The sequence below is a fragment of the Acanthisitta chloris genome, unplaced genomic scaffold (assembly GCF_000695815.1).
Source record: "Acanthisitta chloris isolate BGI_N310 unplaced genomic scaffold, ASM69581v1 scaffold32595, whole genome shotgun sequence".
Classification (NCBI taxonomy): Eukaryota; Metazoa; Chordata; class Aves; order Passeriformes; family Acanthisittidae; genus Acanthisitta; species Acanthisitta chloris.
Window position 1 is genome coordinate 1 of NW_008674813.1, and position 26,615 is coordinate 26,615.

Consider the following 26,615-nt stretch of genomic DNA (forward strand, 5'->3'; position numbering starts at 1 on the left):
CCTAAATTATATGATTCTATGATATATATAGTAGCACTATAACTAGAGAAAATTTATATTGAGTGCAAGGAAGGGCCTGCCTTATTCTTGATATGGCACTTACTAAGTAGGACTTTTCATGCTGGTGTGGTACAAATAAGTCAATTTTCTCTATCATATAATTTTGCTATCAGTTACAGGATATAATTACCACAGGGTTGGAATAATTTCTGTGTGAACATCTGGTTTCCTCTGCTACACTGTGCAATGCTAAGACGTTGCAGCCAGACTCATCAGCATTTGAATCTGAAAAATTGCTGTGTCTTGGTGATTCTCCGTAACAGTAACTGCCTCTTTTACCTCAGCCTGAAATATAAAGTTGGGGTTTTTTTGGTGGTCACACTACCAAGCCCAACAGAGTTCAAGAAACATTTGGACAATGCTCTCAGGCTTATGGCATGATTCTCCACGTGGTGACTGCCTCGACCCTGGCAGTGTTCAAGGCCAGGCTGGATGAAATCTTGAGCAACCTGCTCTGGTGGGAGGTGTCCCTGCCCAGGGCAGGGGGTTGGAACTAGGTGATCTGAAAGGTCCATTCCAACCCCTAAATCCTATGACTCTCAGGGATGTCCTGTGCAGGGCCAGGAGTTGGACTCAATGATCCTTGTGGGTCACTTCCAACTCTGAATAGTCTGTGATTCTGTGAACACTTAACAGGCATGTTTTAAAATCTACATTAAATTCCAAGAAAGCATGATAAATTTCTAAATTTTTCTGCATAAAAATTACGTATTTTCAAGTCATGATTGTATTGAAATACAATACTGAGAATAGTTAATTTACTTGTAAATGGCAGAATGAATTTTGTTTATATTTCAAGAAAAAATAAGAATGTCAAGGAACAGTAATAGACTTCTCAGTAACAATGGCATTCAGTGTCTCCAACATCATGAAGCATCATCCAGTTTCTAAATGGCCCTGAAGAAGTTAGGCAACAGTCACAGCAAATTGTGTAAAGCAAGAATTAGTCTTGAATTGTATAACTTGACTGAGGATAATTGGGATGTAGCCTAAGAAGGAAGTTGTCACCTGAGAGTGGACTTCAAATTCTGCTATACCTAAACATCAGATCATTCCCAAACAAACTACTGTGTGCTATTCCATCAGTGATGTGGTGCCACTTGCATCTGTTGAAAACCAATTTTTTACCTGTCCTGCCAATCCATTAACTCATTACAGTGTCATCTTCACAAAAGTCACACTTCCAGGTGTGGCTTTGGCCCTCTCAGTACACACTTTGAACACTGAAGGGACAACCTTGAAAGACCTCTTTACAGAATTCCAGTACCTTTCAGAAATTTCTTTCCTGAAATACAAGGATTTCTATAATATGTCTTGGACATATCTAGGAATTTACATTTGAAAAATCCAAGCATTTTAATAGAACAATTAAGTTGCAAAGAACATCTCTCTAGGCAGGGAATGCTACTGTTAAAGCCAGATCTGCATCCTCAGCTCTGTTCCTTTATAGACACTGCACATGGGAAAAGGCTCAAATACTGAGCAGCTGCCCAAGGTTACTCGGTGCAGTCCCACCAGGCAGCTTGTGTTCAGGTGCCCTTAGGAGAAGATTCCTTCCTAACTGTCCTGAACTGGAATCAGAATGTACAAGTGGCAGACAGGAGCCAACTACGCTTGAGTCTTAAGGAACAGAAACAGGCAAAAATTCCAGATGCTACTCTGCCTTCCTCCACAATGTAGCAGTGTAGGAAATCTACAGAGCAACACTTTTTGTTCCCTCTGTTCTGTGAACAGATCAGATAAGAATGTTTGAATGTACCTTTTATCCTCTGGCACATAGAATAAATCTTACTAGACGTTAAATGGTTGGAGAGATTCTTCCAATAATCACAGAATCAGTTAGGTTGGAAGGGAGCTCAAGGACTCATCTGGTCCAGCCTCCCTGCTCAAGCAGGGCCACCCTAGAGCACATGGCTCTACCCTGGGTATAACAAAGCCACCAGTAAAAAGACAGGCCAAATTCCACCTGCACTGTCATCGCTGCTGTTACCGAGTTTAGACTAAGGCAACATGTGGAGGGTCAAGGTCCCCATGCTTCCCTCACTAGACCAGGATAAGGGAGCTCTTGGAAGATTCAGGTCTCTTTGATCCACATGCCACAACCATGACCATCCCTGGGACCTGGACAGGGTGGGATAGGGAGGGTTTGGCTGTTCTCCCCCTGCCCAGCCTGGTTTCCAGGCAGAAGGGGAGGTGACAAGCTCCACCTGGAGCCCATGCCAGGTGCTCAGCAGAGGACACATCCCTGGCCCTGCCCCAGGGCAATTCACCTTCCCTCAGGTGGGCAGTGGTGGCCACGCAGCAGAATGCTAATGGAGCAGGGTCTGTGCTGGAACACTGTGTCCAGGCAGGGGCAGAGCACAGGCATGGCCTGAGAACCAGGGTGGGTGACATTGCAACAAGTCAAAGATTAACCAGGACCCTGGTAATGAGTAAGAATTTTCTAATCCATGTAGAAGTGCTATGGGCTCCTCAGAATGGGAGACATGGACAGGCTGCTGAGAGTCCAACAAAGGGCCATGGAAAAAAATAAACATAGGAGTATTTCTCTTTTAAGGAGAGGGTGAGAGAGGTGTGACTGTGTAGGCTCAAGACAGAAAGTGGAAGGCTGTGTGCAAAGAGTATGGAGTTGGTCTTTTCCATAGCGCCCAGTGACGGGACAAAAAGCAATTGAAACTCAGCAGTTTCCTTCTGAACACCAGGCAACATTTTCTCAATCTGAGGGTGAATTAACACTGGCCTCACTGGCATGTGGAGTTTCCATCCTTGGAGTTACTCAGAAAGTCATCTAAACATGGCCTTGAGAAACTCGAGCACATGACCTCCAGAAGTGCCTTCCACCTCTAACCAATCTGTGAAAAAAGTTTCCAGCTGCTGCCCTGAGAGTCCTTTCTAGAGCACACTACGTAAATCTTGGAATTGTCACCCTGATGCCATGAAGATTTCAGAGTTAGAAAACACTCCAAACCTACCAGGCCACCCCCTGTGGCCATTTAAGATGAAAGACTGTTGCCTTGAAAGCAGAAATTGAACCTGGACTTTACATTTAAAAATATTAATGCTTTCATTTTTACAAATATTGTGTTAAAAAAAAAAGACACAGCAACTAAAGACATCCCAAAAAATTCAACCTACCTTTCATGCAGAAGGTGCCACACAATTAATTCAAGAAGAAAACAGAATCCATTTTTTGGGTTACAATCTTCCAGCTCATGAGCTTGCAGCCAATTAAAGTTAAGGAAAACAAAAGAAAAAAAAGCCCCTATTCCTTTTCCTCCTCTCTCAAAGCTTTAATCTAATAGTTGGTGTATTTTTAGTTCTTTCATCTCTTAACTGCCCCCCTTATAAACAGATAAAGAGGGGAGAAAAAAAAAATCAGTATTTTCTGTGCCTAGAAAGTTTCCATACAGCGTTTCTGTTCAGATTGAATAGATTCACTTACAACTTCAGTATTCAGCCTTGGTAAGAGTTGTTTCAAATACAATCAGGAACTAACAGTACCTTAGAGATGAAGTGTGAAACTGAAATCAGCACTTTCCTTCATGTAGCAAAGGCTGAAATGTCAGAGCAAGGCAACAAACTAAGTGACTGGGAAAATGTGCTATAACACAAAACAATTTGGTGGGGTCTGTGTGTATGTTGTTGTTTGGAGATTTTTTTCTTGACCAGCAATTAATAAGAGGACTGGAGCAACTCCCCTGTGAGGACAGGCTGAGGGAGTTGGGGCTATTCCACCTGGAGAAGAGAAGGTTGTGTGGAGACCTCAGAGCAACTTTCAGTATCTGAAGGGGCTACAAGGGAGGCCAAGAGGGACTCTGCGTTGGGAGCTGCAGTGACAGGACAAGGGGTAATGGGTTCAAGTTGAAGGAGGGGAAATTTAGGTGAGAGATTAGGATGAAGTTGTTCCCTGTGAGGGGGGTGAGACACTGTCCCAGGTTGCCCAGGGAGGCTGTGGCTGCCCCAGCCCTGGCAGTGTTCAAGGCCAGGGTGGATGAGCCTTGAGCAACCTGTTCTGGTGAGAGGTGTTCCTGCCTAGGGTAGAGGGTTGGGACTGGATGATTTGTAAGGTCCATTCCAACCCCTAAAATTCTATGAATTTAACAACCAGGGTGTGAACCTTTAAAAGGTCAAATAATCCTCTTCAGCTGTCTCAGAGCAGTCCCCAGTCAGAATCCAATTTTAAGGAAGTTTTCAGGTACTAGAATCTTCAGATTAAACAAATAACATTTTAACAATGATAACTTTCTATGCCTGAACGAGTTGTCCAATGCCTTGCCCTTAATATTGCATGGATTACTCACTTGGGCTATCCACCAGCTTGCAGACAGTGTTCCACAGAAACATTCCAGCAGTTATCTACAGCTCAAGAAGAAAGCTCATCCAAAGTAAGACTTACGTTGTTTCCTGTTTCTACTAAACCTGAAAATTGTCCATTAACACATTCCCTATAAAATAGCAAATGTTTAAATCACTACTAAAACAAACTGAATAGTCTTCTACTACTGCTCCTAACTGGATTTAACAGCAATGATTTCCCAAGACCAGAAACTGCACCAAGGGAGTTGGGAAGAAGACACAAAAGATATTAAACATTGTACTAGGTAGTGGTAATTGTGAAATTTTATTTTATTTTTTGAAGTCACAGAAGAAAGTAGAAAATAGAGACAAAGTGTTGGATGTAAATAACCAACCATAGATATAGAGTAATTGAACAAGATTAAAAAAAACCCTCTAGCTTAAATTAATCTATTTTACATGAGAAAACAATTGGTACAAAGGCTGAATTAGAATCATGATTTTCAAGGTCAGGCACACACTTCCCCAGTCCCTCAGAAAACTTCAAGCCTTAAAAGAATATTCAGTTGGGAACAGGATTAACCCTGAACAATATTACCTTCTAAATGGATTTAATGCTTTCCTAACTTCTGCCACAAAATAGCTGAAATAGTAAGTGTGAAACATGCACATTCCAGGTAATCCACCAACTCCACATTGCTCTTTAATAAACAGATCATCTGCTGACTTGACTTTTTACCACCTCCCCAACCCTAACTTTGAGCTGCCAAATCACTGATTGAGAATTAATGATTCAAGGTTTTAGTAACAAATTAGTATTTTTTTACTGGGATATGAAAATTTGACTTTAAAGTACTAAAAGATTCATTCAAATCTAGGTCATTTCAGTTACATTCCTATGGCTTTGAGCAAAAAAACCAAAACAAAACCCCAAACAGTTTTACTGTATGTAAACAATATTGAACATAAAAATTTAAATTATTTATTAATAACCTACATTCACTGTGAATTTCTAAGATTTACATCCAAAAAGCTTATTTTATTTACATGCTGCTGCATTTTAAAGAAAAAGAAATAAAATATTATCTGTTTAGGAATTATGATCTACTCCAAAATTTTTTAAAAAAAAGATACATTTAACACCACAAAACCTTTTAAACATTTACAATAAAAACCAGCTTTCTGTGCCAATTATACTCTCCAAGAATGTAAAATTGCATTGATAACTGCACTAACTACAATTAGACTCATAACATTTAAAACCTGAGAGTCAAATCTAAACTTTTTTTTGTTGTAACAAAGAAAATCCTACGAGCTAATATGTCCTAATGTTAATTTAAGTACAGATTGGTCAGTGGTCAATTAAAAAAAACCCAACCAAACAGAAAAAAACCCCAAACCCCAAAAAAACCCCAGTGCATTATTTCTGCAGCTCCAAAAAGAAGAGATCACTATAAAACTTGCAGTAGTTTGATAAATGCCAGGTGTGCCAGCTGCAATAAGGCTGATTTCCATGTGTCCTTTCCCACACACTGTAACCCTAATCAATAACCAATCTGACCAACTCCCATAGTGGTTCCCACATTTATGGAAGGATGCAGTGGCTTAAATGTGCATCTTAGATCTTTCCCACCTCAAACATACATAGACAGGTGTTTTAATAGTTCAATCAGAGTCAAAAATGAAGAGAGAGTTAGAAATACTGGCCAGAAAACATTCAAAGTCTAACAAGAAGCTTTATATCCACCCCAAGGGTCTTTTCAAAATCAGCACAGCTCCGGAGCAGCATTCGCTGGATTACTAAACATCATGTACCTTGCATAAAAAACTAACCATGAAAAGAAATGTTGCTCTAACAAGTGCACTTTACAGCACTGCAGGGTGTGATAAGTTACACACCTACACAGCTTGGGGAAGAGAAGCATCATGCACAAAGTTACTCTGTTTGGTAGCAGCCGTTTTAGTTCTGCACTGGCAAACATCATGCTCCTTTTTGGGTGAAATACCTTTCCCCTCCCTCCTTATCATCTTTAGAAACTGCCTGACCAAGAGCATCTCCAGGAAGGGGCCAAGAAGCCCATGATTTTCCCGTTCTGGAGCTGTTTTCCATGGCTTTAACAGCCTGCCCTTCTCAGGCAGGTGGTTGGCAATGCAGTAGCGTTTCCATCCAGGCTGAAATCAGGCACTTTGCAACTGATCAGCCTGCACAGCCAGCCTTGCTTTGGAGACTGTCCAACACATTGCCTGGGACCCAGAAGCTCAAGTGACCTCAAGTGACCACCAATACCATTCACCAAAACACACACAGGGATATCTGTAAATCTGAAACAAAGTTAGTCCTGTATTTCACAGGGACTGATCTTTGCTATCCTAACTCGTGATTTGAAAACCTGCTCTGCATTACTAATATTTCAGCTCCTTCACCACTAAACCAATGTCAAATCACCTCCCAGCACACGGTTTTTCTCCTGGGTTAAGGATCTTTGTTTTTCTAAGGCACTTGCATGAACAAGCACACAGGTCCATTTATCTAGACAGAAATAAAATCCACATTGCAAATGTGCTTGTAAGTGAAAAGAAAAATGTGCTACCTACTCACTAGGTGACACATTTTACTGCCCAATGTAGAACTACCTGATGGTTGGTTGTTTTTTGTTTTTTTCAAAAACCATAAAATTTCTACAACTTATTAGGTTAAGGTGGGTTTACAGCAGGGATTTTTTTTGGTATGTTTTACAGAATTTACCTTTGAAAAACAAACAACAAACAAACAAACCAATCAAGGCAAAGAGCCACAAGTTTTGTCACACATTTACATAAAGCAGCAGATACACTGAAGAACATTCTGCTCTTAATACATAGCAAATCTAACTTTTCCTAGTATTTAAGTTGGTGTGTTTTATCCCTTTGATTCTGGAAACAAGTAAACTAATTTTAAGTAAAAAAAAAAGAGCAAGTGTATAAAATGAAGAGAATACTGCAGAAGTTAGAATACACATGACTTCATGCAATGATACTATGCTTCATCCCTAGAAACATATAAGATTTCAAAAGTCATCCTTTGTGGAAATAAACTCTTCTGGACTACTGAAAAAAAAACAACCCAAAGAAACATTTAATACACTGTGAAGGTTTTAACAGGTGATCAAGAAGGTGTTGACTCAGTTTCTTCGCCAGCTACTGTTGGACAAACCTTGCTGTCGTTCACCGTGCAGAAGAGTTCTCATCCCAACAACAGGAGATTTCTTGGCACCAAGAATGAGTATCACTTTGTACAGTTTTTACTTGAGCTAAATAAACCCATGATGTCAACCATTGCTTTTTTGATGTTTTGTCCAAATCGATGCGAATCCTTCAGAAACAAACAAAACAAAACCAAAGACTTTTACTGCCAATCCACAGTTATATTTTAGGCAAAAGGAGAAACCTTTTCACACTTTGTATTTTTGGAGCTTGTGGAATTAGGACATAGTAGGGGATTTAAATAACAGATATATTAATGCTATATAAATTCACCCAGGTTTATGCTATTACTGACTAATGAGTTCTTCACTGTGCATTTCCTTTCCTACAGATGGGACTGAGATCATGTCCCTTTTGAAATGAGATGCATGTATTGAAAGGGAAAATAACAATCTTCTAAGTGCAAACAAACTACGAACCTATTTTGTTTAAGTGCTAGAGGAATGGCACAAGAAAGAAATTAAGATTATTAGCTACACTGCAGGACCTACAAAGACATGAAATGCTGCCTTTTCTGCACGGACCTTTGACTTGACTAATAAGTAAAAAGAACAGAGAGAAATTCAAAGTACAACTAACTAACAGGCACCTGAAGAACAATTTCAGCTATGAAAAAAACAAAGTTGTATTTCCTAATCATTAATGATTAACCAAAGGCACCATGATCTCTTGGACAAGTTAAGGTCAAAAGAGGAAAACTAGTTTAGCTAAGTAATCCTGAACAAACTCAACATGTTTACTAGCGTCATAAAAATATAAAGGGGAAGGATGACTTGAAGCTCACTCAGAGCAGATGATACCTACTATATCCTAACAAACTTTTGATTAACTATGTTTCTCAAGCACAGATTACAACTTATGGGCAGCTTCTTTCAGTATTATTTGAAACAAGAAGACTTAAATAGTTTGGCAGACTTAAATAATACATATATACATATATACATATATAATAGTGCTTAACAAGCACACATTTTACTCTGACTTTACAACTGAGACACAAATCAAAGCAAAATTGTAATACCAAAACCCAAGAGATGCCCTTCTTACTCTTTATGGGACACACACGAGATATTTTACATGAGTTTCAGGGAATTACACATATAAAGATGACCCTGAGCCACATGTTTTCTTTATGTTTGAAAGTGTAAGTGAAATAGAATATGTATCCTTGGTTCACAAAGGTATTCGACTTCTAGAAATGAAGACAAAAACCCCCAAAGAAAACAGCATATGTTGAGAAAGAAAAACACATTATAACAGTATGTTGTAAGTTCTACTACATTTTTTTAGCCAATGAGGAGAACAGTTTTCTAAGCAGATATCACAAGTGATTTACTGAACCATAGGAAAGGACTGACTTACCGTCTCAGAACAAGATATTTTGCTGGAGACATGGAAATGGATGGAATTTTCATCCAAGATAATATAAGAAACACCATAACCATCATCAGCCACCTAGGAAAAGAAAAAAGAGAAAAACAAGTTTTATTTTTCCTTTCTTTTTCCTTCCAGTCCCAAATCAACTTATACAGAGTTCTCAGAGTGCAGTTTTAAATTTCTCTTCAAGCAAAACTTGAGCTTCCACATTTAATGCACAATTTTCGAGCACTGATTCCACTTCAGGAATAGTTCTAGGCTCATTTGAGGTGCATGGAGTTAAAATTTTATGAATATTTGTCTGTAATATTTCCCAGTTTTAGTATTTTGCACTAAAATACTTGTTCAAAGAGCTTTTCTTATCAGTGTCTGGTCCCAAGCAGCTATACAGCTTCAGTGCTTAAGTAGAAAGGAATAAAATAGTTTCATGGAAATCCTGTTTCATGGAATTATTCTGCAAATGTAAACAAATACAGTATATAAATAGGGAGCATAAAAGGCTTGTATTAAGAAAACTTGCCCAAAGGCACATAGAGGATTCTGAACACCTGCATCACGAGCAGAAGTTTGGTCCAATTTCAACATTAGTAGCTTTAACTGTCCCAAGTTTCACCCTGATGCTATATTTCAAGTATGCCTAAATACAGTTTATCTGCTGCACCTTTCTTTGTCTCCTTCCCAACTCAAAGCATCACTACCTTCCAGCCCTTTGCTGCCACTGCTGCTAAAGCACCTTGATAGTCTTGGTGCCCACCCTTGGTGCCACAGTGATAGATTCCACAGAGTGCTTAAAAAAAACCCCCTTCAAAACCAACAAACAACACATCCATGGAAAGCCTGATGTACTGAACCTCTGGCCTACTTGAGCAAACCAAGCACAGTTTCTGTAGGGATACAAGAAATGATGAAGAGAAATGTAAGCAGGGTTGTTTAGAAATGCCAACAACTGAAGGAAGGAAATGAAAGGAATGAAGAAATATTAAGGGATCAGTTAAAGTAGCACTAGCAAAAACAAAAGGAGAAAAAAAAAGTGTTAGAAATTCCTGCAGCCAAAATCCTATTCTACTGTTAGATCACACCCTTCTGAGAATTCTGCATCTTGACTTTATTGCCAGTTGGAGCAAGCCAGTCTCTCAAGAGCTAGACTGCCTTGATCCTGCAATTCAAACTCATTCCATCTTTGAGAACTACTGAAAAGAAACATGAATAAACAAATCACACTAATTTTTACAACTCCCATCTTACACCTTGGTAAACCAGCCAAAATATCTGTCACCCTAATTTCTGCATGGCAAAGACCAGCTCAGTGACCCTCTCGTGGTTCTTTTCATAGAAATACTTTTTGAAAACTGATTAATCTAGTCTTACAGCCCCATAAAGGCTGCTTAGTAGATCTTATTGACACCAGTATTATTACAAGTGGCCAAATTCAAATTCCAGTAAACTGTTCCAGCAAGTAAGCAGCTTATAAAATCTCTAACATCACACTAGTGTCTTGGAAGTCAACAGAAGCCACAGAACACAGCTGTGTTCTTGACTTGGCTATTACTCACACTTAGGAGGGCAAGCAGAACAATGTGAGTAGCTTAATCTGGAGGAAATAATGAACACATTTATCAGTCAATCAAGAACAAGCCAAGTGTACGTACTTCTATGAAACTCAACCTTAAGATCTAGTTTAAGTAATAAGGCACTTGTCACTGTAGTAACAGCCTGATGGACAGTAGGTCTGGGCATAAGTAATGTATAATAGCCTGAAGGACAGTAGGTCTGGGCATAAGTAATGTGATAAAAGCCCCAACTTTATCTGATCTCTCTGCCATGGAGCCCTGTACCACATTTTATATGTGTATTTTCTTCAGAATAATCCATTCTTGTAGTGGGATAGCAAAAAAGAGGCAATGCAGATTTTCCTGAAACCACTCACATCATGAGGAAGCATTAAACACATGTGTTTAAAAGCAGGAGTTGCATCTTTGATGTGCAAGGTTAAGGTCTTAAGAGATCTGAAATTTTTAGATCAACAGATTCAAAATAAAACTGTTTTTTAATGGCTACTTGTACTTAGCAAACATACCGGGCCAAACCCTCCACCAGAGGATAACATCTCTGGGTTCTTCTTCAGATCAATGTGTTGCTGTGGTGTCTGACTTGTTGACAGTCTCCAAGGTTCTGACAAAACCTTTAGGAGATATGAAAGAGGTGCAAATAAGTTTAACACACTGGTTAAGAACACGCAACTTGCTCAAAAAGTAGCCAAGTTGAGGTAGAAAACACTCAATAAAGCAATATTAAGGATAACTCCAGTTCCCATTGCAATGGAATCAACGATTAAGAGGTTAAAAAACCAGCTTAACATGTCCTAATATGCAAACCATGAACATATGAGGTAGTGATGCCAATTCCTCAAGGAGAATAAACTAGAATTTCAACAGAAATGCTGCTTCAAACAAGATTATCTGGTCTATAGCCTGGTAAATTTTGCATAACAGGTCTTGTTTTAACAAGATCATTATGAGCCATATTCAAATCTCAGTAAATCAAGTTAGAAAGTTGCAAAATCTCTAGCAATACACATGTATCTTGGAAGCCTGTGGAAGCTGTAGAAAGTTGTTTTATTCTTCACTTAGCCACTAGTCACATTTAGGAGAGCAAAGAGACAAATGTGAGCAGCTTAATTTTAAGGCCAGCTGGAACACACTTTTTATTAATCAGAAAAAATGAACAAGTGTAATGTAATTATTTTTACCAAACCCAACCTTAAAAATCTAGTTTAGGCAATAAAGAATTCATTCTGGTAATACACAGTGACATTAATGGTATATACAGATCCTTTAACTCACACCAATTTACAAGAAAGTGAATTTGTCACAGTTCCAAAAGAACATTCTTGAGAGAAAACATACAGAGTCTGCTGTGCTGCCTTGAAAATATGCAAAACCCGAGTCTGTTGTGCTGCCTTGAAAATATGCAAAACCCACAAGCAATCTATGTTTTTTAACAGACTATATCCTTCTTGCAGCTCTTAATAAGATGTATTATACTACAAAGCTCACTGAAAGCATCATTACAGGTCTATTGACAAATGCATGCATAATGTTAAACGAAGCTAACTTAGAATCTATCACCATATGTTAAACAAGGCTAGCTAAAACTTGAACTTTTCTCTTAGGAAACTCAGAGTTCTACAAGAAGGTAAAGCAGATACTGCAAAACACTAATTAAACAATGGATTATTTGCTGTAATGACTAGTTAGCACCAAAAGTCACTTACTTCCTTAAGGAAAGGAGAATCTACAGCAAGGTACTTGGACACGACGTAAAGGCAGAAGAGATGGCGATCGATGCCAGAACCAGTCATGGCAAGACGATACAAGTGCTGATGTTTGGCAGCAGCAAGCCGAAACATCTTCAGCTTATTTTCATTCTAACATTGAAAAATAGATTAAGAAAAATCAATTGAGTGACCTGGGTTGAAGATGGAGGTGCAAAAATCAAGTTACAACAATGGCTCTCAAGCCTTGAGTGCTTCAGGGTCCAGTACAATGCAATGCAGAGAGGAACTGCTCTTAATAAGTGTTACAGAGCAAACCTCAACATGATTTAAGAAAAGATGGAACTGCAGCAGCTATTTTAGAAAGCAAATTGACAACATTGCAGGTATAGGGGTCCATGAATTCTGGTCACCAAAATCAACATATAAGAGCAATGGCTTACTTCCTATGAATGAACAATTCTGCTTCCCTCTTAGAAAGGAAAGCCTAACCAGTATGAGATTACTTGTCTTACAAATCTATGTTGGAGTTTTACAAGTAACAAAAATTTCACACGTAATCACAGTTTCCTGGAGCTCAGGAACTGCAAATAATGGTATATTTGCCATTCTCTTTCAGTAAGGCCTTGAATTTCTGTTGTATTGACAGAAAGCATGGACAATTACCTTATGCTGCACTTCCTTCCTAAAAAACCACAAAGCATCAGTCTGAGTACTTAAAAACTATTTGGGGACTTATATGGTTGTCTAGTGGTAACTCATGTGCCTTATGAATTATCATGGAATCACAGAATGTTAAGGGTTGGAAGGGACCTTAAAGATCATCTCATTCCAACCCCCTGCCCTGGACAGGGACACCTTCCACTAGAGCAGGTTGCTCAGAGCTCCATCCAACCTGGCTTTGAACACCATCATGGATGGGGCATCCACAGCTTCTCTGGGTTGTCTGTGCCAGTGCCTCACCATCCTCACAGTAAAGAATTTCTTCCTGATATCCAATATAAACCTACTCTCTCAATTGTAAAAGGCAACAACATGAATCACTTACACTTTCAGTCGGGTCTTCCATGGTTTGAACAAAATTACTTGATTCAACAGTACATGAGCGAACAGTTTCTGTCCTGCCTTCTCTGAACAAGCGTGTCATGGAGGCTTCATACGTTAAAGAAAATTTCCCCATGTCCTTGAAAAAGGAAAAAAGAACAACTTAAAGGTTTAGCCAGACTTAGCCCCTGTTTCTTAATTAACAGTTCAAGCTAAGCACTACACAAATTCAGGTCAACATTAAGTTTTTTGTAGCCCACCATTAGCTCTCTTACCTGAAGATAATAAAGGCAAAAATAAGATTAGCAGTAGGATTTGGTAAACACTAACAGAACCAGTAAGGACTACCTTCCAAGTTTTATATTCAATCTTCTTCAGTTTATAATAAAAGCTGCATGTTGCTAGAGCAAGTTATAGAAAAGGTCAACTAACAGAAGAAAACACAGGTAGGCATTGCTGTTAATCCCATTAGGGAGTGTCCATGAGTACTGAATTATGTGTGATGATAAACTAAAAGCTAAGTTTAACATTGTTCAGGTTATAAAAACAGCTACTAAAAGTTTTGTATCTTCTTTGAAGTCCAAAATGCCTAGAGATACACCAACTAAGCGGAAGAGAAAAATCTGCACGTGTCAAAATGCCAAACTTTGGAGAATTAATCTCCAGCTGGCAATCTGTTTAGGGATTTTACCAGTTTCCACTGAATGTCTTTAACAACCTTGTACAGGCAGTGCAACATTGCACAGTCACATGTTTTAATCACAAACAAGTTACAGCCAATCTAATGAGATTCTGTAAGCCAGAAACAGTCTGTTCTTACCCGATAGTGAGCAAGCTGCAGGGCAAGTTGCACAAAGGCATCAGGGCTGGTTTTTGCTTTCTTTATTAGTCCTTTCCCAAAAGTATCAAAGAGGAATGAACAGAACTCCACATCATCTGCCAGAGCTACAGCAGTACTCAGAGACCTCTCAATCACTTCTTGACACTTAAATAAGCAAACAGATAAACAAATGAGCACACACCTGTATTCACACACACATGCATACGATGGCATTGACAACTACTGAAAAAGTCCAAGTATTTTTAATGGATAAATGAGAAATGCTGCCTTGATGCATGCCAGAAACATCATTGCCTTAAATAATCTCCCCTTAGAGAAAGGAGGCTATCTTGGCCAGATAATTAAAATTCAAAAAGCTAAGAAAAGTCTTTTAAGTCAATACACATCCAAAAATAGCACTTCAAAAAAACCCACCAGCAATAAACTGTTCAGATCACCAGAACATAAAAGACTGACCAATAGATATAGAAGGGCAATAGCTGTGTGGCTTCCAATCTGCCACACATGCTTCACTGAATACATAACCAAGAAAACCAAACCCACTTTATTTTCAACAAAAATCTAAACAGGTTGTGGCAGTTTGTCTTGAACTCAGGAAAAAACTAAATCTTTAAAAATCAAACCTTATTAGGCATGCATATAGAATTTTGAACCCAGAAAAAAGACATCTAGTCTCAAGAAACTATTAGACAAAAGCATTTGTTGTGACAACAGTAATGAAATCTCAGCAACTTCAGCTTCATTTTAATGCAGTCACTATCTAAAATAGATGGGCACTTATTTTCAGGTATTGCCAGCCAAGAAAGCTTCTAGTCAAATGCTGGCATTGCCCAGACAGAATTTTTAAAGAAGGATGTTAAAACCCCCTGACTTTTGAAGTAAACTGAGCAATATCTACACATGAAATACATATCCTATAGGACTCAAATTTAAAGCTGATTTATAGAGGTATCAGTAACTGTGTAAATGATTTGACCACTCGGGAAAAGAGAAGCTTCTTCCTCAAACCACTAGACCTTCTGTACTTACTTCTTCTGGAATCTCCCACTGCAGCCTGGTAGGAATAGGAATGTTTTGGTTGGTATCTCCTTTGCAATGCCCATCTTCTGAATAGCCCAGTTCAAGATACTCAGTTGCCATCACATTCTGCAAAGAATGACACTTCTTCAGAACTGCAACACATTACTTATTGATAAGGAATGAGGATTTCCCTGTGAAATACATATAACCTATCTCCAGTACATAGTGGAATACAATATACAATCCACTTCCAAATACTAAAAATAACTGCAAGTGAAGCACTCAGTTTCACCTCTTATTTTAAGGCATTTTTACTTGTCTTCTGAGTGGGAAGAATCCCAGATATGCACCAAACACTTGCACAGTTACACTGGTGCATTTTTGTTAGATGCTACTGAGTTAATCAAAATGTTTCAATTAAAAACCCACGAGAAATAAAAAAAAAACCAACAAAACTCAGATTTCACAACCTTTGTTTAACTTAGGTTCTTGAGAACTTCTGCAAGTTTGTTATCTGTCAAAACTTGTTCATCAAGAAATAGTTTATTTCAGAGTAAGTGCAAATCTCAGCAAGAATTCAGTAATATTTAAGATTTGCATCCCCTTCAAAACTGCAGTTTATTTCATATGTGCCCTAGAGCACTTGGGCAGGAAAGAATGTTTCCAAGATGAGCAACACAACTTGAACAACACAAATGAAAGGCTCTGTCTTAAAAGATATCGAGTAAATATCCTCAATGTAATAACAAACCAAAATCACAAACCCACAAACAAACAAAAAGAATCATCAACAGATTTGAATCTGCTCAATACGTAAAGAAAAAGCTCAACCATTTAGTTTCAATCTCTTATCTTTCTCTTATTTTCTCTCTTCGTGGTCAGAACATGACAACTATGAAATAAAGCTTAGTCCATTCTATTCTAAAATAGACAATCTGTAAAGACCTAACAACAGATAACTTTCTAGAAGACTAAACCCTATTTTATTTCAGTCATCTTAATACGTAGCAGAAAGTGAAGTAACTAATATTAAGTACAGAAATCAGAATTAAAGCATATAACATCATTCATTAAAAGAAAATCAAGTACCCTTTTTCACTGAGACAGTCTAAACTGCACTTTCAAGTCAGTTTGGCCTTCTTTCTTTCCTGACTAGAGGATGCAATGAGGATTTTCATATGGTTCTTACACACATGAGAATAATTCTATAATAAAACTAGGAAATTACTTGAGGGACCAGTTAAACTTGAGACCCATTTGCACAAATACATATGAAATGTGTTCAGTTCTGGGCCCCTCAGCTCAGGAGGGACATTGAGGGGCTGGAGCAGGTCCAGAGAAGAGCAACGAGGCTGGTGAAGGGACTGGAGCACAAGTGCCATGAGGAGAGGCTGAGGGAGCTGGGGGTGTTCAGCCTGGAGAAGAGGAGGCTCAGGGGAGACCTTCTCACCCTCTGCAACTCCCTGACAGGAGGTTGGAGTCAGGTGGGGGTTGGTCTCTTCTCCCAGGCAACCAGCAGCAGGACAAGAGGGCACAGACTCAAGCTCTGCCAGGGGAGGGTTAGGCTGGATATTAGGAAGAGGTTTTTTATGGAGAGAGTGCTCAGGCATTGGAATGTGCTGCCCAGGGAGGTGGTGGATTCACCATCCCTGGAGGTTTTCAAGGTGAGACTGGATGTGGCACTTAGTGCCATGGTCTAGTAACCACAGTAGGGTTGGACTCAATGATCTTGGAGGTCTTTTCCAACCTGGTCGATTCTATGATTCTAAGAAATCAGAATTAACTACTCTTTATGATAAGTTTTGATTGATTTGAGTCACATAACTGTTTAGGGGTTTAAGCTTCAAAAAAAAAAAGAAAAACATTAAATAAACTAAGTTCATGATGAACAGACCTGACAAGGCATTTATTCCATTCACTGCAAATAAATACATGAGCCAATGCAAACAGCACATCAATCTGCAGCTCATCAAACAACAGCTTAGAGGAAAAGTTGAATTCTGTACTATTCCTTTACAATTTGAAAGCAAGCATGAGTGTTTTGGAGCACAAGAAAGCCTAAGTGCTTCAGCAGCATGCACAGACACAAAATACAATGCCCATCAAAGAGGCAACAGTCTCTGGATTTAAAATACTACAAACAGATTTGATGGGGGGCTATATCGTTGTTCTGTGAGGACATCTATGCTCACTAAAACACTGTCCTTCAAAGAACAGCAGCATTTTGAGCTGAGGGTCTGGGATCTTTTCTAAATTCTACATTTGCTATAGACATAGGCCCCTAATCACTCATCAGTGACACGAATGTAAGGGACTGAAAGTAACTGCTGACCTTCAGGGTTGCTGCATGGACCACACCACATTATATTCTGTAGTATCTTTTTGTACTAGCACCTACCTCCCACAGGTGTCCCACAATAGGAGCATCTGCCCAAGAGTGCTCTGCATTCAGACCCATTCTGCCATTTTTGAAGACGATAAGAGTGAATGTCTTATCAAACCACCTACAAAAGAAATTAAAATTTCCTTATGGTTTTGCACATTTCAAAATCATTTTTGTATTGTAACTTCCCCTCTCTCAAAAATTCACATTCAAATTCACCAGTTCTTATCCTTTTAAATAAACAGACATAAATTTGAACCTCATGAAGTTCAACAAGGCCAAATACAAGGCCCTGCATCTGCATCAGGGCAATGCCCAGTATCAACAAACTGAGGGATGAAAGGATTGAGCAGCCCTGCAGAGCTCTTGGGGATACCATTGGATGAAAAATATCACGTGGGCTGGCAATGTGCACTTGCAGCCCAGAAAGACAATATCCTGGGCTGATAAGAAGCAGTGTGGCTAGCAGGTCAAGGGAGGTGACTCTGGTAAGACCCCACCTGGAGTGCTGCATCCAGCTCTAGGGTCCCCAGTATAAAACAGACATGGACCTGTTTGACTGGGTCAGAGTAGTCAAGAAAATGGTAAGAGTGTTGGAGTACTTTCCCCATGAAGAAAGGCTGAGAGCTGGGGTTGTTCTGTCTGGAGAAGAAAATGCTCTGGGAACAGCTTCTTGCAGTCATTCAATATATAAAGAAGACTTATAAGGAAAACTGAGGAAGTCTCTACCATGGCTCACAGTGACAGGACACAGGGAAACAGATATAAACAGAAAAGGTAAATTTATATGTGGCATAATGGAGAACTATTTTTCACAATGGGGTGGTGAGACACTGGAACAGGTTGTCCACAGAAGTTGTGGATGCCTTGCAGTTTGAAGTGTTCAAGGTCAGGCAGGACTGGGCTTTGAGCACTCTGATGTAGTGAAAGATGTCCCTTTCCATTGCAAGCAGGGCTGGAACCAGATGCCCTTTGAAAGTCCTTTCCAACCCAAACCATTCTGTGATTCTATGAAATTTATCAACTTATAAGTCACTAATTCATACGGATTAGCCAAATTCTAAAGAAGACAAGGCATTTTCCAGAGTTAATACTGCACCTGTCATAGCATCTGCCATGTATTAATGATTTTGCATATGCATCCAGTGACTTCACTGGCTCTTCCTTCTTGTACCCCTGCTCGACATCATCCAATGTCACAAAAAATGCTGCTTTTTCAACAGCATCTAGGGACTGTTTGTTCTTTCCACGGCTGAAATAAGCCTGGCGAGCTTTAGCCCATGGTACTCTGTAAAACAAAATTTGGTTTATAGCCAGATTACATAAATTTGTGAATGCTTTATTACCCCTTAAGATCACTATGAGACATTCCTCCCACTTTTATGGAATGTGAAGCAACTAATTTTATGGCATTTAAACTATATCAGCAGTGAAAAATTCTCAAAATACTTGTAGAAGGTAATCCTAGCAACACATCATCACACATGTGTAAAGCTTAATCCTCAGGAATTCAAAATTTCTGCAATAGCTACAGCATAGATCATCCACATTTATAACTAACAAGAGAAAATATCTATTTCATGGAAGAACACAATAGGAATAAGTATTAAAACAATCAACAGATATTAATATACATCATTGTAACACCTAAATCTAAAAGTCTGGACTGTTATAAAAGTCAGTAAAAAGTTCTATGGCAAATGCCTGAAAGAAATCTGAAGAGAAGTTGTGGTGAGTGTAATTTCTGTACAGCTGCGCCACATTTAGCTGTAAATTTATGTGATTTTTCCCAATGAAAAATAATTCAGTTTGTTTAAAAGCACAAAGTGAAAAAAGGAAGGACCCCTAGTAAATAAGTATATTAAAATCCACAGCTCTTTCTCTCCATTTGTTCAGAAATAACTAGACAGATTGCCACAATTTAATGGCATTCAGTGATCTTGCACCTAAAACCAACTGAGTACATGCTGCTTTACTGTGTAGATGCAAATCATGAACTGGAGTAACAGTAACTGAATTCTTATTCTCAAACATAATTTTCAAGATACTCTATAAAACGCCAGTGAACCTCAGAGCAGACATTAAGCTCAAGTAGTTCAATATATGTAACACTGTACAACTTTCAATTACCACTCTTATGACTACCACAATTAAATCAAACTTCTCCAGCTAAGTATAGGTAATCCATATACAGAATTGCCACTGCAAAATTCCTTTAACTCCAGAGAGTTACAAATGACTGTTACACATCAGCAACACACAAAATCAGTGTCCAAGGCATAAACAACTGACTGCAGACTATTTTAAAAGTTCAAAGACAAAATTCAATCAGAACATTATGCAACTAATCCTAAATTTGTTTTTGAAGTAACCACCACCATACCTGTCTCCTGCAGTAAGAGCTGCAAGTTTCTCTTCTCCAGCCTGAGGCTCTGAATCATCATCAAGGATTCTCTGGATCTGCTGCTCAATTTCTCGGGGTTTCAACAATCTGCCATCGTGGTACAGCCACACCTTGAAGTAACGTCCCTTATGATACACAACAATGTGTTTGCTGTCTTTCACATGCTGCAGAGTATCTAGAATTGCAAGCACTTGCATGAAAACCAAGCTCAGGTCTCAAAACACCAATGCACTAAATAATATGCTTAATGCATGCACTGCTAGTTATTCCAACCAACTAATGTTATTTCAGCACAAAGACTCCTGACAATCATTTTGCATGTATAGCACTACCACTTTCCACACTGGAGGCACCTAAACCTGTGTTTCTGTGTCTGAAAGTGAGCACTAGCAGTGCAGTCTGATGAAGCAGTCAGCAACAAAACCTGCTAGATGAGTCTGAGGAAAGGTACTTGCAAATCATTTGCATTCAAGGGCTAGACAAGTCATGGCATAATCTGTAGAGTGTCTTAAGAGAGCCAAAATTTAGTACCATAAGCTTTTCTTCACATTTATCCAGAGTGAATGCTCCATCTATGGCCAAAATGTGTAGTGTTATGGATGTCAGTGAAGCAGAAAACTAGGTCAAGATTTTTGTCTTCATTTTATTATTTACATGGTTTAATTGGGATAAGCCTGAATTTAGTCATCAAGGTATTATAATAAACCACAGATGAAGGTTTCTACAGCAGCCAGAAAAACCTGCAACTGATGAAAACTCTTAATTGAATTCCTTCACTGCCCCAAAGAACTGTTATATTTCTATAACTCTGACTCTTTACTGAGATGGTGAAGAAAGGTGATGTTGAAAATAAGAGCTGAGCCTAAATGTCAAAGATCTGAGAAAAAGAGTTCTGTACTTTGGCTGTTCTCAGCTACCTATAAAGTGTTGGTAGGTATGCTCCATCTACTGATCAGAAGCAGTATTACGCAAATCATGCTAATCATGTCTCTGGCTGTCCATGAGTGCACCATCAGCAAGTCTGCAGATGACACAAAATTGGAGAGAGTATCAATCTGCTGGAAGGCAGGAGGGTTCTGCAGAGGGACCTGCATAGGCTGGAGAGATGGGCTGATTCCAATGGGATGAGGTTTAACAAGGCCAAGTGCTGGTCCTGCACTTTGGCCATAACAATCCCATGCAGAGCTACAGGCTAAGGACAGTGGATGGAGAGCACCAGGCAGAAAGGGACCTGGGGGTCTGGACAGAATCAACCAGGCTGGAAAAGACCTCCAAGATTGTCAAGTCCAACCCTACCATGGTTACCAGACCATGGCACTAAGTGCCACATCCAGTCTCAGCTTGAAAACCTCCAGGGATGGTGAATCCACCACCTCCCTGGGCAGCCCATTCCAATGCCTGATCATTCCCTCCATAAAAACCTCTTCCTAACATCTAACCTAAACCTCCCCTGGCAGAGCTTGAGTTTGGAAGGGGCACTCTCAGTACCTGAAGTATTTTAAATAATAGTTGCTCAAATGCTACAGCTGTCCAACAGAGTTTAAAACCTGCTCATCTACTGCTACTAGTTCATGACAGGGAGTAATCACATCAGGAATGTGTTTTTCTTCACTTTGCAGACAAACAGAGCTGAGGCATAGCTGGAAAAACAATTCCTGAATAATCTAGCAAAGGCCAGCAGCAGAAATGAGAGCAAAGTCCTTATCTGACACATGCACCTACTGCTTTATCCACTATCCAATGTCACTTCTCCCCCTTATCCAACTTCATACAGGACAGCAAATGTCAAACCTCCAGCAGGGAGGAGTGGGCAACATCCCTGTGTCTGTTTAGAAACTCTCTGCTTTGAATTCTGTAGTTGAGTGGGAGTAACACGCTCAAAGGCAGTTTGAAACATAAGAGTGAGTTACAGGACTCAAAGAAAGTAAAAATAAATCTCCTGTCTTCAAGTGACAGCTCAAATGTACACTCCCAATGGAGCTGACTAAACAATAAACTCTACATTTCAAATTCCTAATGATTGTCCTCTGCACTAATCATGACAGTCAGGACAACTGACAGATGCTGCAGTTCATTAGGGTGCAGCCACAATGATGCAGTGCTAGATAAACATGTGAACTCAGTTCTAAGAGGCTCTTCAGCACAGGATCAGAGACGTCTGGATACAGCTTAAGCTTCTGTAGAAAACACAACAGCAGAAATCTCCACTAAAATCTGATGGGAAGTTAGTAGTTTACTTCTCAAAGAATAAGAAAGTGAATAGCAATGTTTTCTTCCATCAGCTGACTACAAATGTTAGTATTTCTAGATGCAATCTACCTCCTCTTATAGTGACAGAACTCAGGAAGACAAATCTCAACAAAAAATGCCACTTTGATATTAAGACCTCTATAGCAATTAATTACTTCCTGAGTCTTGGAACACAGCATAGATGTATACTTGTGTCAGCCAGATCCTTATCTGGAAAACCAGGATTTTAGCAGGAAAGACCCCAGGTCCTGAACTCCATGAAGGGGTTTACTCTCCTTGGCTGTCTTGGCTTACCTGATTCCTCTCCTGGGATACGGGAAGTATTAAACATGCGTTCCCACTGAGCTGAGCAGAGTGGAACAGTAGATCCCATCAGGAGAATCTGTGACACAAATATACACTAAAATGAGATTTTGCAAATACAATTAGCACTTTTTAAAATAAAGCAAAAAAGAAACCAGGATCTAGTCAGACTGCAGAACAGTAAGATTTATAATACACTGACTCAGTGTTGTTTTTTTCCTCTCTGTTCATTGTCTTTCCTTGAACTATACTGTGGACGATTCCACAGACATTCCAGGAGCATCGTTTCTTCCCCTCCTACCAAAAGCTCACCCTGCAGGAGGGATGGCTGAAGCTAGGTAGCACCTGAAATCCTAAAAGCTCTCAATGGCTGGTCTGGATGCAAAACTTAGATGTGCAGAAACAAAAGTTCATGTTTATCAGATTTCTAGTTACTTACAACTAATCACATCCCTGCCATGACCTTGAACAAAACTACTGACTTGTTTCCACAATATTTGTTCACCACAATACAAAGACACTGGATGGAACAGAAATTCAAAATGGGACTTACCTTGTCTATCTTTGATCCCTAAAAATTAGTGCAACACAGGATTCCATCATCACCTATGCTTAAGCTCCCACTGGCCCACTCTTGTCGTCAAGAGGCCTCCAGTCCTTTGTCCCAACCACCTTGTGCGCTCACACTACATGACACCACAGACCTTTCAGCCTTCCGTGGCTCAAAGGTACCATTAGAGGCCTAGCACATACCAATAACATCTGTTATACAGAATACTTAACACATGCAAATACAAATCTCTACTTGTCTTTTGGGTGGTTACAACACTAATTTCAACTACTGCAATTCACTGGCATAACAGAATCCTGTATTTCTGATAGCTGGTCATTACTGCCCACGTGCAATTCAAGTGATAATCAAGATGATTGGGACCACAAAAATTAGTTGCATCTTACATATAGTTCTGACAATTAGACATTCCTCTCTTCTCCCATTCTGAAAACTGATCAACTTCTCACAGACTGTGCTGGAAGAAAGATCAAAAGCCATTTAAACTGATATACATACTGGCTTGATTTCTTGCCTGTCCAGTTTTTTCCGATAGAGCAGGATGGCATGGATAACATTACCAGCTCTAGCTGCCTGCAAGGTTGTGGGATATAAATAAAGGAAGTCCTGTAAAGTAGATAAGAATCCTAAGTTAATGATTATCAGACTACATTTTAAAATACCCACTGATAGTACTTCTCATCCACATTCATAAAGTTTATTCCTGACATTATACAAAAGGCTTTAAGACATATAATGTTCATCAGTGCAATGAATTGATAACATAAAACTTAAATTTCCTCAGTAGTCACAATCTCCTTACACAGCATCAGTCCTAAAACATACACGATAGCTGTTAATCATCACAGTAGGAAAGACAACGCTACATAAAAGTTGATCCAAGACCACCATATTTCTTTTTTGCTTTTAATTTTAGAGTCTTCTACAATTTCACTTCCTGTAGAGACATTTGCAAGTATGAGCACAAATCTCCTTGAACTGTTACACCCATGAAGTTTAACGTGGAGGCTTTGAACTATTACTTGCTACAGTAAGCACAAAACCATATAAGTCATTACTGCACATGTTGGCTGAAATGTGCAAGGTGCTAGGTGTGTTACTAAGAACACACTGTACTTGAATACAGTAAGTACACTAAGGCTGCAGGTAATATTAGAAGAAAGCAAAATAAAGCTTACATACTTAGTGGCAATGGATTTCTAAGGAGAAAGATATCACGACGTAAGACACATGGCAGAAATGTTAAGTGCTTCACACACAAGATGTTTATAATATTTACCTACCATTGCAAAATAGTTACTATTGACCATAATTGGTCCACGTCCTCTAAGGTAGATGTATTCTTCCCACCAATCACTAACCTGCAGCAGGAAGGAAAACAAAAGCCATAAAACCTCGTGATTTCCAGTTTATGTCTACTATGTTAACTGCTCCACAAGGCAACGTTCCAAACAGAAGCAGGAAGGAAATTGCTAGTTTGCCCTCGTACTTGAAAATAGACAAACAAAAAAAACCCTGATTTGTGTCAAACGTCAGGGAAACCAGAAAGAAAGGGGTGAGAGAATGAAATTAAATTCAGATATAGCTCTCTGATAAGGTTCTGAAGGAGTCATAATCTTCACATGATATTTAAAACATATCAGATCTCCTGAATGCTTTGCAGCCTTTGCCAAGACAGCTTAGGCTACAGATATATATTAGAGAATGTATCAGGAAGGACTTATGACACAATTCTTACTCTGATGTTGCTGTTTGGGTTTTCTTTTTGGTAAGACACAAAAAAAAAAAAAGAAAAAGCAGACCATCAACTTTGTTGCCACAATTCTTTTTCTTCCATAAGGTTTAGCTGCTCTGTATAAATAAATTGTCCTAAATGACCCTTCTAAACTACCTGTGTAGTCAGGCCCTGTGTTGAGTTATCAAGCTCAACAAGCAAACAAATAGGCCCCAACAGCAATCCTAACAGCAAAAGCTAAATCACCTGCTCCGGAATAACAAACACAAAACGAGGATTCATTCTTTCAAGTTCCATTGACCACAGTGTTTGTTTACCAAACTGAACAAATTATTTATGTGCAAAATCAGATGGTGTCACATGCTCTTGACAAAAATATTTGGCAGCTTCAAGTCACTTCTTTTACATTGAAGAAATAATGAAATTTAAGCCAAAAAGGGCAACAGGGAATGAATTATGTCATTTGAATGACTGAGTCTTCTATTTATCTACTCACATAATTTGTGGCCCACCAGGATTTTAGCTTCAAATACCACTGAAGCCTTGGTCCCAAATTAAATGCAAAATCTTTGGCAAGACCCTCCATTCTTTTGAACTTTTCATCATCCATAAGTGGCCGAACTGACTCCAGATACTAGAACACAGGAGAAGAATCAGCATCAGTACAGCAACTCATACAAAGCTTCTTGTCATTCTTACATAAAGCATTTTAACAGCAAACAAAGATTACCCAGTCTAGATTCATAAGGTTTCAAACATTATGCTTATAAAACAAGAATATATGCCCTTCGAAATGCCTGCCGCAAACTTCAAAAATTAAGATATTTTTCCAGATATTTATCAGCAAAGCACAAGTGGAAGAGGTTGCTATTCTAAAGGTACATTTTCCACTCAAAAAGGGGAAGATATACTAATTCTTCAGTATGAGGCAGACACTTTTTTTTCCATCACTAAAAATCAAACCTTGAGTTTCTGCGACATAGTACTGTACTTACACACTTTGCTATAAGGTTTTGTGTCATAACACATTTACCTGTTCAACCTGTGCAGTATGTTTGGAGGGGCTGGAATGGACCTTACAGATCATCTAGTCCCAACCCCCTGCCCTGGGCAGGGACACCTCCCATCAGAGCAGGTTGCTCAAGGCTTCATCCAACCTGGCCTTGAACACTGCCAGGGTTGGGGCAGTCACAGCCTCCCTGGGCAGCCTGTGCCAGTGTCTCACCACCCTTCCTAGACCATCCAATCTAGACTTTCCCTCCTTCAGTCTGAACCCATTACTCCTTGTCTTATCATTGCAGCTCCTAATAAAGTGTCTCTCTCTGGCTCCCTTGTAGGCCCTTTCAGATACTGAAAAGTTGCTCTGAGGTCTCCACACAACCTTCTCTTCTCCAGGCTGAACAGCCCCAACTCCCTCAGCCTGTCCTCATAGGGGAGATGCTCCAGTCCTCTTAGCAATGTTGTGGCCTCCTCTGGACTTGCTCCAACAGTTCCTTGTCCTCCTTATGTTGAGGACACCAGAACTGTGTGCAGTATTCCAGGTGGATCTCATGAGAGCAGAGCAGACGGTAACAATCACCTCCCTTGACCTGCTGCCCACACTCCTTTTGATGCAGCCCAGAATTCCATTTGCTTTCTGGGCTGAGCTCACACTGCAGCTCATGGTGAGTTTGTATGAACTACACTGGCTTCAAATTGTCACCAGTTTCAGTGGTTTGTCATAGTCTTTATTTTAATTCCTATGCAGAAGTTTGAATCCATTACACCATATCAATACCACCATGCAATACTTTTGTAACATGTGTCAAAAGCCC

General features: G+C 39.3%; 1 protein-coding gene across 1 annotated transcript; it reads right to left on the reverse strand.

The window, feature by feature from the left end:
- Positions 1–7,390: 7,390 nt before the first annotated feature.
- On the reverse strand, positions 7,391–25,435 carry CPT1A (carnitine palmitoyltransferase 1A (liver); the record flags this gene model as incomplete). Its single annotated transcript, XM_009075489.1, has 14 exons — positions 7,391–7,708; positions 8,962–9,054; positions 11,054–11,158; positions 12,251–12,403; positions 13,299–13,433; positions 14,115–14,279; positions 15,165–15,281; positions 17,554–17,659; positions 18,638–18,826; positions 19,922–20,117; positions 22,487–22,574; positions 23,565–23,672; positions 24,350–24,427; positions 25,298–25,435. Coding segments are annotated over 14 exons (1,758 nt in total), but the record flags the coding sequence as incomplete, so codon positions are not given.
- Positions 25,436–26,615: the final 1,180 nt, after the last annotated feature.